The sequence below is a fragment of the Halichoeres trimaculatus genome, unplaced genomic scaffold, assembly GCF_033239565.1.
Source record: "Halichoeres trimaculatus isolate MK-OKI-2021-1 unplaced genomic scaffold, fHalTri1.1 fHalTri1_scaffold_14, whole genome shotgun sequence".
Lineage (NCBI taxonomy): Eukaryota > Metazoa > Chordata > Actinopteri > Labriformes > Labridae > Halichoeres > Halichoeres trimaculatus.
Genome location: NW_027437192.1, coordinates 14,132,882 through 14,146,496, shown reverse-complemented (window position 1 = coordinate 14,146,496; position 13,615 = coordinate 14,132,882). Strand labels below are relative to the sequence as shown.

At 41.7% G+C, this 13,615-nt stretch overlaps 1 protein-coding gene across 1 annotated transcript in view; it reads right to left on the bottom strand.

The window, feature by feature from the left end:
- Positions 1-4,848: 4,848 nt before the first annotated feature.
- znf704 (zinc finger protein 704) overlaps positions 4,849-13,615 on the bottom strand; it is a 71,528-nt gene continuing 62,761 nt past the window's right edge. Inside the window, exons 7-9 of the mRNA XM_074686343.1 lie at positions 13,236-13,370; positions 13,068-13,159; positions 4,849-12,916 (exon numbers count right to left, since the gene is read on the bottom strand). Of these exons, the coding sequence (XP_074542444.1) occupies positions 12,802-12,916; positions 13,068-13,159; positions 13,236-13,370 (342 nt within the window). The 3' untranslated portion in view covers positions 4,849-12,801. The remainder of the gene's footprint in view (positions 12,917-13,067; positions 13,160-13,235; positions 13,371-13,615) is intronic.

Sequence of the window (13,615 nt, the reverse complement as noted above, 5' to 3'; positions counted from 1 at the left end):
GACCAGTTTATTTGTAATCTTTTGAAATTATATAGAAATATAATTTATTTATTATTTTCTTGAAACTCCCAAAACTGGAATTTAAGCAAGTGTTAAGATTTTATTCATTGGCAAAAAAAAAAAAAAAATCATCTTACTTGTGTGCCATATTTACCCGAAAAGTCCAGAAAAATGTCTTGCCAAGATATCAAGATATAAAGAGACAGAAATGACGCCTTGAATCTGTGAAGGTGCTCAGGAAAAAAGGTACAATCAGCAGTTTTTTTTTCTTCCTTTAAGCAGTTTGGATGTAATTTTTGTATATAACTTTAAGTAGGAGATTTTTTTGGGACTAGTTGGTGAATGTGGCTCAAATTAAGTCTAATAAGACAACTTTGGAAATATAAAAAAACACACGCTCAGACTTTTTCAGACAAGTACACATCTGAAATCAAATTTAAAAGCTGCTTAAAATCATTCAGTCACAAAGCCACACTGTTCTGGTGAACTGAGACACACAGGTTTACAAACTCAGGTCAAGTTTAACTTTAAAGGCAAATACAATATATCTGTGTATCAGAAGAAAACTTAGTCATTATCAAACAGAGGACACAAAGGTTTAACAGGTTTCTGACTCTGTGTCTGTGCTCCAGGGCACCAACAGCCTGGTCAAAGTCCTTCCCTGTTGTCTAAACCTGATTATGGATCTTTAGTCTTGACATCTGAAGTAGATTTTCACACAGATTGTTGATCAGTGCAAACATCCACAGAGCTGGTCTAAGCTTTAAGTTCTGTTCTTTAATCAGTCAATATGTAGCGCCAAATCCCAGGACACTTTTCAAAAACATCTAATGTCCTCGTTTAACGTCATCTCTCCATGACTCGGCTTACTGGGAGACTTCATCCCATCCCATTCCATTCCTCGGGCGTGATTTTTTTTATTCGTCAGCAGTGTTCCCAGTTCTTTAATTTAAACCAGGGACAGTGGAAATCCCTAAAAAATAACTTCTTTACATGTTTTTACTTTTTCTCTTTTTCTCCACAAGAGCTTGAAAATGGGAATCCTTATAATTCCTCAAAGCAATGTCTCACTGTGTTTGAATCATGGCTTGTTTGTGTGTGTGGGGGAAAAAAAAAAACCTTTCCCAGCTGCAGTGCCTCGTTTCACCACAAGAGGGCAGCCAAGAACAGAAGCAACACCTGATGGCTTTATTTTTCTCAATCCGGACCAGACCAGATTGCCTGGAGAGCGAGCTCAACTGACTCACAGTCATCAGTGCCCATTATATTTATATTTAGCAGATCTGTCATGGTTCTTGGAGGATAGGGAGAGGAAAAGAGCTCCAAAGGGCTCTTAATCTGTTTGGCATGAAAAAGAATTGGTTTGTGAAATAAGTTTGTACGTTTCTTATTCAGCCTTTAGACAGAAGCTGGAGCTCTCACTCTGATTGCTGCTTATTTAATCATGAGTAAATACTATCTTAATGTACAAATATGAGTTAGGCTGATGGATGTACAGTGTTAAATTTCAGAGTAAAGATGTGGTCATCATTTCATAGAGGTGATTTACACACTCAAGTTCTTGGATAAATTAAACACCAGGTTATCTGAGTTGTGTATTTGAATATGTGAGTAATAAGAAAAGACACGACGACAGAAGCTAACAAACAGCTGCCAAAAAATCTTTATTCAGTTGTAACCAGAAGCCTCCAGAGTCACCCAGTCACACAGGATCCCTCTGGAGGAGGTCTAAACTGCACACAGAGTCAAACAACAACAGCACCAGAACGCAATTTTGTCAGTAAACACAATTTACAACAAGAACAAAGGCAGTTTCTACACACAGAGATCATATACAAAAAAAAAAAAAAAAAGATACTAGGAGTTAACAGTCAGTATGTATCGATTCTTCTTCTCTGAGAAAAATCCTCATATACTCTTAGAAATAATTTGATTACTTCATGTAAAAGAATATAAGAAAACATCATTGGTACAACAGAGTATACAATATGTGACAGGACGGATACATAATGCAAGTGCTGTGTGCGCGCGCGCGCACGTGTGTGTGTGTGTGTGTGTGTGTGTGTGTTGTGTTGACAATAAAAATCTCAATATGTGACACTGAAACTGTCTCTGTGTGTAATATGATGAAGCAGGCCTTTAAATGTGCAGAGAGAACATTCAGTTCAAACATGGCTTGGTTCGTGTGACAGAGCTGAGGAGGTGAAAATAAACCTTCAGAAATGTTCATCAATGACCCACATCACCACCAACACCAACCCCGTACGACTCACTGTCACTTTAATACGTTTGAGACAACAACTTCAGAACTTGCTGAAAAAGTAAACAAGAGAAGAATGGCACCACTCTCAAGTTAGTAGCAACAACGAGCAGATGGTTAGCTTAGCCTAGCACATAGGGGTTAGCATAAGTCAGTCCTTAATTACTTGAGCTCACAGAGTAAGAAAGCTTATTTTTTATGACAACCTTTAGAAAGAGAGAATACCACAAAGAGACAATTATCTGACAAGTTTCAGCTCGAGGAGTCTGATAACTTCAGTGTTTTGCAGCTAAGCTAGCAAATGTCATATTAGAAAGTAATACTGTATTTTTTTCTATGCGTATCTAACTTTAAGCCTGGCTAACTTTTATCACATGAAATGATTAGATAAAGTAGTGACCCATCTTTTCAAGAGCTTTAACAAATTACAGCTAAGAGCAGGTAGCTTGGCAGCTCTTCCTCGTATTTATGCTAGGCTAAGCTAATCACTTTAAAAATTTAGTAGCATATTCAACCACTTTTAAGCATTTCCTACTCAAAAAAAGGATTTCAAAACGTCTCTCTTGAAATTATAAAAGTAGAATCATGTAATATTTTTCTTTAGCTAAAACTTTACCATCATGATTTCAGACTGTGACACTTCTGTTGTTGCAAACCAAACAGGAACTGTTAGTGCCCCCAATGTGTCTCTCTTGCTTCTGCAACTCTAGAAATAACTCTTTGTCTCGCGTTGTGCTGCTAGTGTAAAACTGATCCATATGTGCTTCCTTCTCCCTCCCCCATGTTTTGAACCTCCTGTGTCCTTGCAGCAAGAGGAAGCAACTAATTTCATGGATGGCAATGATTCTTATCAGCTCAGGTCACAGATGGAGCCTGTGTACATGTGTTGTTTCTCATCAATTATTCAATGCCTCGGACACACACGGACACATAAACAGCTCCCTGTGCCCTAATAACAGACCCAGCATCTTTTGCCAGCTTGACTCAGTCATGTCTTGATTCCTCTGTGCTGTAAATGCTTCAAAGGAGCTGAGAGACACAAGCATAGCACCCATAGGCTGGGTGAGCATCACAACAATCACTGCATCATGTTTAGTGTCAATGAGCTCGAATCGGACCTAACATGACTTCCTGTTTGGCATCATGAACAGGGAAACTCCTTACATCTCACTTTGGTCATGTGATGATGATAAGCATGGTGGGAAAAAAAGCAGCAGAGGGGACATTTCATATACCATGTCATGTACTGGTTGATAATGCATGAGGTATGACAGCTTGCACATTGCAACGTGTGCACTTATGGCCGCAGGAATGGCTTGATCAGAGACTCACACACACCCAAACACACACACCCACACTCACACAGTTAGTGTGTGTGCTCACACTCTCCTCACACAAACAAACATGATAAAGTGTAAATGCTACATTGAGCAGATGGGACATACCTCAGGCGGTCATCCCCAACACACTCCATCATGTCATCACACAGATACATACACATACATTTGACACTGACTGTGTTTAGACCAGAGGCCTAGTGAGACGCAAGCTAACACCAGCGAGCCGCGCACATCATCACGGGAAGAGACCTGAAGCCACGGGGACATATGTCGACCAGCATGGGTTCATATCGCCCTGATGATATGATCTAACACAGTTGGCGATCACACCTCGTTCACTCAAAATGTTCCTGTGTGTGTGTGTGTTCCTGTGTGTGTGAAGAGGTACAGGTTGTGTTATATCAGCTTATGCATAAGTGCAGTGAGAGAAGTCCTGCCTAAAAGCTATTTATGAAAAATAAAACACAGCTCGGCGACAAATGTTTGCTGCTGAGATATTAAGTTGCATACTGGAACGCTCGCTTCCTTGATTCCTTTTGATAAATGATGCAGACGGATAAATGTTGTACTTTCTGGAGAGCAGGGATCAAGAAAGCATACTGTTACTCCTAATGACCCAGAGGAAGAACACCTGCGGGACTCAAGCTGGAGCTGTTCGGTTACACTTAAACCGAGTGTTAAAGGAGAGGCTATGGGAGAGGAATATATTCCTTCTAGAGCTGACACTGTTTGAGATATCAGAGCACTCTGGTGTTGTAAATAATTCCTCAACCATCAGCAGAGTGAAACCTTCTCCCACAGGGTTTCTGTGTCAGTGTCAGAAATTTGAAGTCAGTGCTACTGAAGGAGATGAATTTGGGGCGGTCGTGGTAGTACAGCACAAGGCGTTTTATCTTTAGTGTACGAACACGTCACTCAGCACATACCTGCCCAACATGAAAAGGCATCTAAAGAATAATTTGACATTTTGGAAAACATGCTCACCTCAGATCAATGAGATCTACTCTCTTTCATCTGAGCAGCTGGTTAGCTTATAGCCTAGCTTAAACTGGAGATGCCTGATCAGTCTAACTCCCTCAGAGGGTAATGAAACCAGATTTCAGAAGCTAGAAAAACTTAGATGTTAATAGTGTTTAATAAACATTTATGTGGAAACAGTACTGGCCAGGACCAGCCAATGAACAAGCTAGCTAAGTAACTGCTTCTAGCATAAAATGATCTTAATACAGCTTCAGATTATTGTTTATAAAACTTTTTTTTTTTTTGTCTTGATACAACAAAAATGATATAATTTGTTGATTTTTTTACTTTAAGTGCACCTAGTTGGTTTATATTATCGCAGTTTGCTTGGCTAACATTAGCTAGCCACTCCAACAGCAGCTAACTAGCTTCAGCTTTTCTTCTTCTCAGCCAAAGGAATACTTTTCTGTATTTGTTTCTCCTCCTATCTAACTTTGGGCATGGCTAACTTTTCATCCCAGCTAATGTTTCCATAAAATAGTTACCCAACTTTTCAATGAACTCTGTTCCTCGTATTTATGCTAGGTAAAGCTAATCATCTGAAATCATTTTAACCTTTAACGATGTAGTAGCACATTCAACAGCTTTTAATCATTTCCTACTTGAAAAGAGGATTTCAAAGCATCGCTGTTGAAATTGTGGCATAAAGAGAGAACCCTAGGATATTTTTCTTTAGCTGAAACTGTTGTATCAATACAAAAACTTGAATGTCAGTAAAAATAATCTGAAGCTTTGTTGAGATAGTTTAATGCTGGGTGAAGTCACTTAGCTAGCTAGTTCATTGAATTGGTACTGGCTAGTACTCCACATGGATGTTTATTAAACACTGTAAACATCTCAATTTGTCAGGCTTATGAGAACTAACATGAGCTAACATTAGCTAGCCACTCCAGCTGCAGCTAACTAGCTGACAGCTTCTGCTCTCCGTCTCCTTAGCTAACTCTCACCAATAGAGCTAATATTTCCCCAAATGTCAAACTTTTCTGAGACAGTTCCTCAACATTCTGACGCCGAGCTCATGGCTGTCTGTAAAATGAGCGCCGAGTGTGGCTCCGCCTTAGCACAGATTTAGCATCCTCAAAAATCAAATTATCAGTCCTTGTGTCTTACAAAGCCATTTTACAACCCAAAGTGCGCTCCCCCTTGAACAGATGTGAAGAAGGACAATGTCTTGCATCTATGGTTTAGTTGTACAGTCTGGACACACATATCAAACATTTACATTGAGAGGCTTTAAAACGATATAAAATGCAACACACCGTGTCAGCCTGGCCAGGGAGGAGAGCAGCCACTGCCAAACAAAGTCCTAGTTTTTATTTTAGTTCTCCAAACTCTAGGGTGCTGTAAAGTGATAGAGAATTTGTATGTTGTCGCTGTATTGATGTGGTTTAAGTAACCCCGTGATGGACCAAAAGGAGCAAGATGGATAAACTAGATAGAAATCACGGATAGGCCTACTTTTTACATTGTTTTCAAACAGGCAGGGATTTCGTTTTGCACACCATCCTTAAGTTTTATCATCAAGTGTGCAGTCGAAACAAAACCAGGGTAATCTGAGGCAACCCAGGCTGCTCCCAACCCCCTCCATGGACGCCACAGCACAAATAGAGCACATTTATACAAGTCATGTATCTCATAATTTCCTTATTTGCATGCACATGCAGTAATAAAAATACAGTTAGACCAGAGCATATAGTATATATACTGTTTGTAAAAGAGTGTAAAAATCCAGTGCGACAGTCATTGAGTTCTTGAGGTCTACATGATTGTAATCTGATAAAACAGCCGATGAGATGATCCTGTTTTAAGAGAGGGCTGGTCAGCACTCTCCGAGTTGCATATGTAAGTCAAAACTGATGGAGCTGAGGCAGAAAATGTGATGTTTCTCATTTTTCTGGATAATCAAATAGAATTCAGGTAGATGCTTTTTCATTACCATCACAAAGAAAGCGATGTCTTTTTGTTCCCTTAGCAGCTCCGCACTAAACAAGGATCATTTCACAGACTGTTTCACAAGCTGTTCGTTGAATGAGGTTTCCTTGATTTCCCAAACATTTCTAGATTGCACTACAAGACCGATTCTTCACATCGACACAGTTATGTACAAGCCCTTGTACAAAAGGGAGAGAGGGGTTATGTTTGGGAAAACAAAGAAAAAGGAAAGAAACAGACAAAAACAAAAAAGGAACACATTAAAACACAGTTTTCATAAGTTTGGATCAAAAAATAGTTTACAGTAAAGAGTAGAAAAGTCACTCTTAGACCTCGCAACATCTCTCTAGAACCAACAGGTGGCCAAAAGGGCCTCTACACGCAACCCACAGGACGCGTCTTTGTATCACAAATCTTTGAAGTACAGGTAAAGAAAGCAGAACTCAGACTAGCCAGCACCAGAGACATTCCTGCATCGCTGCTGTGGTCCTGCATATCACAGCAACACTTCTGCACACTTCTACTCTCCACAAGGCACATTCAGGACTCCTCTAATCCTCCAAAGGTAACCACAATGAGGGTGGTGCAACTATTTGAAACACATACTCAGGACTTATCTTTTTTTTTTCCGAATGAAAACTTTTTCCTTTTTTAACTCTCCTCCTCCTTCACATTCCTGAATGAATGAGTGAAGGTTTGGCGTTCCTCCCCTTTTTACCGACAGCAGCTCAGCCCTGCTCCAGCTCTGACAGCCTATCAGAGCACCATCGCCTAACCTCGCCTGTCAGCACAGTTGCCTTGGAAACTAGGCCCACAGTCGGTGGGAGGTGGACTCTTTAAGGACAAGCTGCTACCTCGATCTACACTGAGGGTCATACAAGGCGACGACGGCTCAGGTGCATGCACAAAGCCAATCAAAACAAGTGTATTTACAGTTCCAGGAAGTTTATACGAGCGCCACCTGTTGTCAGAATGTGGTAGCGTAAACTTAGTAGGAGGCAGGTGACTGTACGTAACCTCACTTTGACCTTTGACCTCCACTCCTGCCATGGATATAGAGTACATACTGTAGATGATACACACCGATACTATAGCTTAGATATACTGTACTGCTGCGTTACCTGTTTACATTATAGCATATATTGACCGATACGTGGATGATATAAAGGTATAATAAGTGTCAGCTCCTTGTCACAAACAAGTGTTGTCACATATGAAATATTAACCCAAGTAAGGGTAAGGATCAGGTACATAAACCAGGAGGTGTCATTAAACTGTCAACACATGAACTACCGTTAAAGCCGTCAATGCTCAGAGGCAAAACTGGACACAAGAAAGTGTGTGTGTGCCTGTGTGTGTATATGAGTGTGTTTATCTCTACACAGAGGGTCCCTCATAACTCACAGGAGTTGTTTTCAATAACCCCAGTAAGCAGAATAATTCTATCTCGTTTTATTCAGATTATAAATCATAGCTGATTTCTCGGCTCTTTAATAGGCGGTGGTGTCAGGGGAGAGGAAGGGGAGGGGGGTAGGTAACCATGCAAGGGAACAAAAGCCAGAACAGCCGCCACCGCTCCGTTTGAAGGAGGAAAAACAAGCCCTCATAAGTATTCGCGTCACTCTCACCGAGGCAACAAGACCGCCTATTGTGGCTCTTTGATAGCACAGTTTTAATTCTGCTGTGCCAACACATGTTGAGAGCGGCTGAAGTCCCCGCTCCTGAGCGCGCGTTCAAGGCGGCCCACAGGGCTGAGGGGACCACTGCTGCTCCAGTATGGACAAGTTGGTAGAGAGGAGGAAAACATATGGCGTGTTTGGCATCTTTAAGGAGTCGATTTGGGAGTTAAAATATGAATCATGATCCCGCCTGAGCTGCCAGTTTCGCCCCAAAGACGGTTAATAATACAAGATCCCAAACAAATCTGTGACATGTTCATGTGCTGGGTGTGAATATCAAGTTTTATGTCGCTGAGAATCACATTTTTGTCTTGTTTTCATCAACATTTGAAGCAGAGTATCACTCTCTGGACCATTTGTTGCTTACAGAAATTAAACTACTAACCTTTTTAGAGCTTTTGAGGATGTGAAATAGTTTTTATCAGATTTAGTTGGTTTGGTTTGAATACTTTGGTAAAAAACGTTGAGCTAAACTCATCCAATCGAGTTAATCTGGCATTGATCGGTGAGCTGATGCTCCTGAAGTCAAAGACGGTCTGTTAGCTTAGTTTAACTGTTGAATATAAGGTGTACTAGAAGTGCTTTAATGCTTTAAACTTTTTAAGTAATCAAACAAAAACAAAGTAGACCACCAAAAATAAAACCATCAGAATCCTCAAGAAGGCAGGAGAGAGAACAGAGCTCTGTTTTCCAGTGGGACCCACTCACTCACTGTGCCTGGACACTTGGTAAACTTGAGGCAGGGTGTTTTTATTTTCATGTTCTACAGCATCACAATGTGTACAAAATGGAGTTAAATGACACATGGGAGAAACAGCACTGCATGGAAATATAGCACCTCCATTTCTCCCCCTCCTGCGCCAAGGCCGCCGCACCAGCACGCACAGGATGCAAGAAGAGACCTGGCCCAAGTGTCTTTGAATGCACCAAAAAGTCCAACTCAGACCAGGACACTGCTCACGAACAAGTCCCAGAGTTCCTTACAGACCCTCTAATGGATGAAAATGTTTGACAAATGGCAGCAAATGTTTATGGCTTTTTTTTAGGCCAGATCTGAACACACTGATGCCATCTGATGACAACAAGCGTGACCACAAGAAGACGTCTTCAAAATTAGCTGCCTAGAGATGCTGCCAGACCCTCTGAATCCTCTACTGGGACTTGTTCCTGGACAGAATCCTGAATGATATGATAGGCTGCCAGATTTATCCAAACACACCAATGGAGGAGACTTTCTGAACACACACACACACACGCACACACAAAGCACCAAAAAGATGGAGGAAGGGTAGTGGGAAGTGCATGGAGTTAAAACATCAGCCACATCCAGACTTTCAGGTCTGGAGCAACAAAAAAAACATCTTTGAACCTTTGAGTGTGTTCCTTCGCTGGCCTACACTCACCCTGACAGGAGAACGCCAAAGGCCTTTTTGATAAAGGTGTAAAACCTCCTCAGGATGAGCGAGGGAAATGCTCGGAGGGCAGGGAGGGGGTGGGCAGAGCACCGAGCGTCAGCGGCAGCCCGCACACTTGAGCCCGAGGCTCCTTCATGTTCGCTCTCAGAGGCGTGTGACCGCACACGTGCGCACAAACACACCGAGACGTCAATCAAACTAATTGCAAGTAGTCCTGCGTGACACCGAGAGGGGAGAAGTGGAAATAAGATAAAGGTTTTAATCAAGTGTGGTGTTGGAGCGCTTAGCGGTAAGCAGCGGGGAGCGTGACATGAAGGAGCTGGAGGCGGGAGCGTGCGGGTCACATCCACTGAAAGAGCAAAATAAGCTTGGCTTGTGTGGGAATTATTAAAGCCCACTCCCTCCTGCACAAACAAAAGGTACAAAAATAAATCAGCAGAACATGAAAACAAAAAATCAATAAACAGTATTTAAAGTCATACATATATATTTGTATATGTATATATGAAAAAATAAAAATAAAAACAGCCAAATTAAAATCTTTTCATATATAGATTTGTCTTTTTTAAACAATAATACGTTCACAACATATGATGGCAGATTAGTCAGGAGATAATCAAAATAGCTTTCTGAAACATCAGTGAAATGAAATAGAAGGAGCACAATGATTTTCTTTGTTTAAAAAGAGCGACTTTAAGGCTATCCCTAAATCTAGAATAATAACAGTAGCCGGACAGGTCGAACGGTACATTATTTCTTCACGCAACAACTTAGCTGAACCTGTCTTCGTTCATAAGGTGGCAAATGTAACAACCGAGCTAACTGGTCATAAACATGGAGCTTATAGAGAGGATACAGGAGCTACTTATATACATGAAGAGACAGCGAAAGAATAACACGACAGAGCTGTGACTCTCAGGTGCAGGTGTACGTAATGAGAGAGCGTGTGAGTTTATTAGCTGGTGTTGGTTTGGACTAAAATCTGTTGAATAGATGAAACTGAACAAGTGTATCACCTTGCGTTTAAACACAATTCATATAAAACAGGAATATTGTGGGTTGAGACATTTTTACTTTAAAGCTCCTGTGAGGGACTTTCTGTTTGGCGCCCCCCTGTGGATAAGAGGTAACTTACTCTGTTGTAATTATTGTGAGTCTTAACTGTGGGGAATGTAAACAAAGCGAGCTATAACTCACTTTGTCAGCTTCTTACCCTCCAGTCATGCTCACAAGTATAAAAACTAAATACAGACATTTTCCCCCTCTGATGGTTTTGTTTGATTTTGTAGCTCATTAAATTTAATAATTTCAGTCTGCTTCTTTACCATTTAAACTTCTCACAGGAGCTTTAAGTCTGTAATTTTCAGGCCCATGTGACACAAGGGTTGGTCCATCCATCACAACAAAGAGAACATCTGTAAACTATCGGGCTTCGTGATTTCGCTTCCTGCCTTTGAGCCAACAAGGAGGCCCGAATTCAAACATTCAAATGAAAAAAATCAGATAACGACGCTTTTTGAGATCACTCACACTATTTGACCTCATCAGTAACAAGGTTACAAGCTAAACACGAGGGCTCCAGTGAAAACTGGCGCCAAAGCTTTGCCTGCAAAGTGAATTAAGTGTGCGGTGCACATGGGACAACAAAGGAGAGAGCTAATCAAGTGCTTCGACTCGATCCCGCCCTTAGAGAAAATAACGGTTCAGAAATTTGCTCTTGCCTCCTCTTATGAGTTGGAGAATAAGAGGGGAACTGGAAGAAAGAACCATTCTCGACTGTCAAATTTAAGTGCCTCACTTTTGGTTTTCAGCCCTCCTCCTTTGTGGCGTAAATAAACACAAACATACTTTGTTCCCTCTAAAGTTGTACAAGTTGGTGGAGCAGTGTTTTCTGTCTCTCCAAGTGAAGGTGAAACATCATTTTATGGCCTTGCATGCCGCTGGCTTCATGCTTCCAGTGCAGTCATGATGGTTTTTGAGCACACTTCTTGTAGCAGGTGGTACGTAAACAGTCTTAGTTTCACCAAAATAACAAAAAAGAAAGAAATTACAACAAGAGTAAACATGGCACTTTAACACAAACCAAAAACAGAAGGAATAAGAGAAAGGAGTTTTTGGTTGCAAAGTTGTCATGTGTGATGAAAGAGAAGGTGTCGAGTTAGTGCTGTGTACAGTTTAACCCCAAGTTTGAGCTGCTGGTTTTTGCTTTCTGTGGAATTACATCCCTGATAAAACAAACCAAAGGAATCAAACCGGATAGAAAAGTGAGATAGAAAACGGTTTCTGCCTTCTGCTGTGATTGTGTGGGCATACCTGTGCCTGTTCTGCGTTTGCTTGTTATGAGATAAATCACCGGCATGGTCCATCTGCTTTCCCTGACTGTAAGTTTTGTCTTTTTTTGCATTGATCCTTTGCCTTGTGTGTCTCTATTCCTCCCACTCTTGCCGAGCACCCCTCTCTTTCTTTCCCTCTGGGCCGTCAGGAGCAAAGAGCAGAGAAACCAGAGAGATGTCAGTGAGGACGGATCACCGAAAAGTAGTCCAGAAATGAAACAGGAGATGAACGAGTTGAAGGAAGAACAAAAATTGAGACTTTAACCTCCGTGCCTTTTCGTAATGTTCAAAAACCGCAGGAAGTCCCAGAGGCCCATTCTTCTTTTGGATAAAAAAAGTTGTTTTTTTCTTTCATAAAACGCACAAAAAACAAAAAGAACTTTTGGCCTTTTTACCTGGACCCTTTCTTTGACTTTCCATTTAAAAACCAGAGCTTTACAAAACATAGAAAGATGCAACACTGGACTCAACATAAAAAAAAACAGAAGAAATCTTTAGAACGTTTTTTCTTTACACGGTTTAGCTGCACTGTGGTTTCCCAAACTCTGGGAGTGACAGGAATGGCGAGGCAGTAGTGGGAATCCTGGACGGCGTTTTCAAAGTTGACTGCGCTGTCCTTTGGTTCCTTCCACGGCTGGAATGGTTCAGTGGAGCTGAAGGGGAGGGGCATCCACAGGGTTAAAGCCGGAGCTTGACAGACAGTTGCAAGTTTGAGCTGAAGGAAACCGAACGCATGCAAAACGATGCCCCTCCCAGTTTTCTCTGGCCGAGACGGCAGCAGAGCCTGGCGGCGAGTTGCGCCGTGATGTAACTGAAGAACGCTCAGTCGGTGAATCTCTGGCAGGCCTTTTTCCAGCGGCAGGCGGTGCACCACATGTCGCGGTTCTCCATGCCGTACACCTTACGGCACTTCTTCCCTTCACCACGCACCTTCCGACTGTGGAGAAGAGACGAACATTAAGTTATGAAACTGTGGGGACTGAGGATATTTGAAAGTTAACACTGCAGGTAACATTTCTGTGATTCTCTGTCCTGATGTTTAAGTAAATCTTCAAAAGAAACTGTATAAAGGAAGTGAGGATCAGTACCTGAGGGCAGTGGTGGCTCTGGGAGGAGATGAGAGGACGGCAATGGTCTGAGAGCGCTGCTCAGCAAAGCCCTGGCTTTTACTGGGAGAAACCTGAAGAGGGGAAAACACGCTGATCAGGAGGCTGCGTGTGTCTGAGATTAAATCATGTGCATGAACATTTCCTCACCGTGCTCCCGGTGAAGGTGACGGGTGGAGACTGCCAGGAGATGCTGAAGCTGGAGCTGTTGGTGGGAGTGAAGCTAGTGGAGGCCGAGCTGGTTGAGTGACTGCTGTTGGATGGTATCGACACTGGAGCTGTGGCCTGAGGGCAAGGTCAAAGGTCAAATGGTGGCAAAATGACCTTTTTGGAGCTGATTTTTCAAGTGAAAGCCTCTTAAAATCCTCTAACTCTGGCTGTGTTTTCATTTAATGTAGCTTGGTTTAAAATCACAACACTATGAAATGTTTTGATTTTAAACCAAACTGGTGACAAACATTGTGGTATTTGTGCAATGAATGGGCCTGTAGCGCTGTGCAATCGTAAGTCAGGATTCAACTAGAAAATCT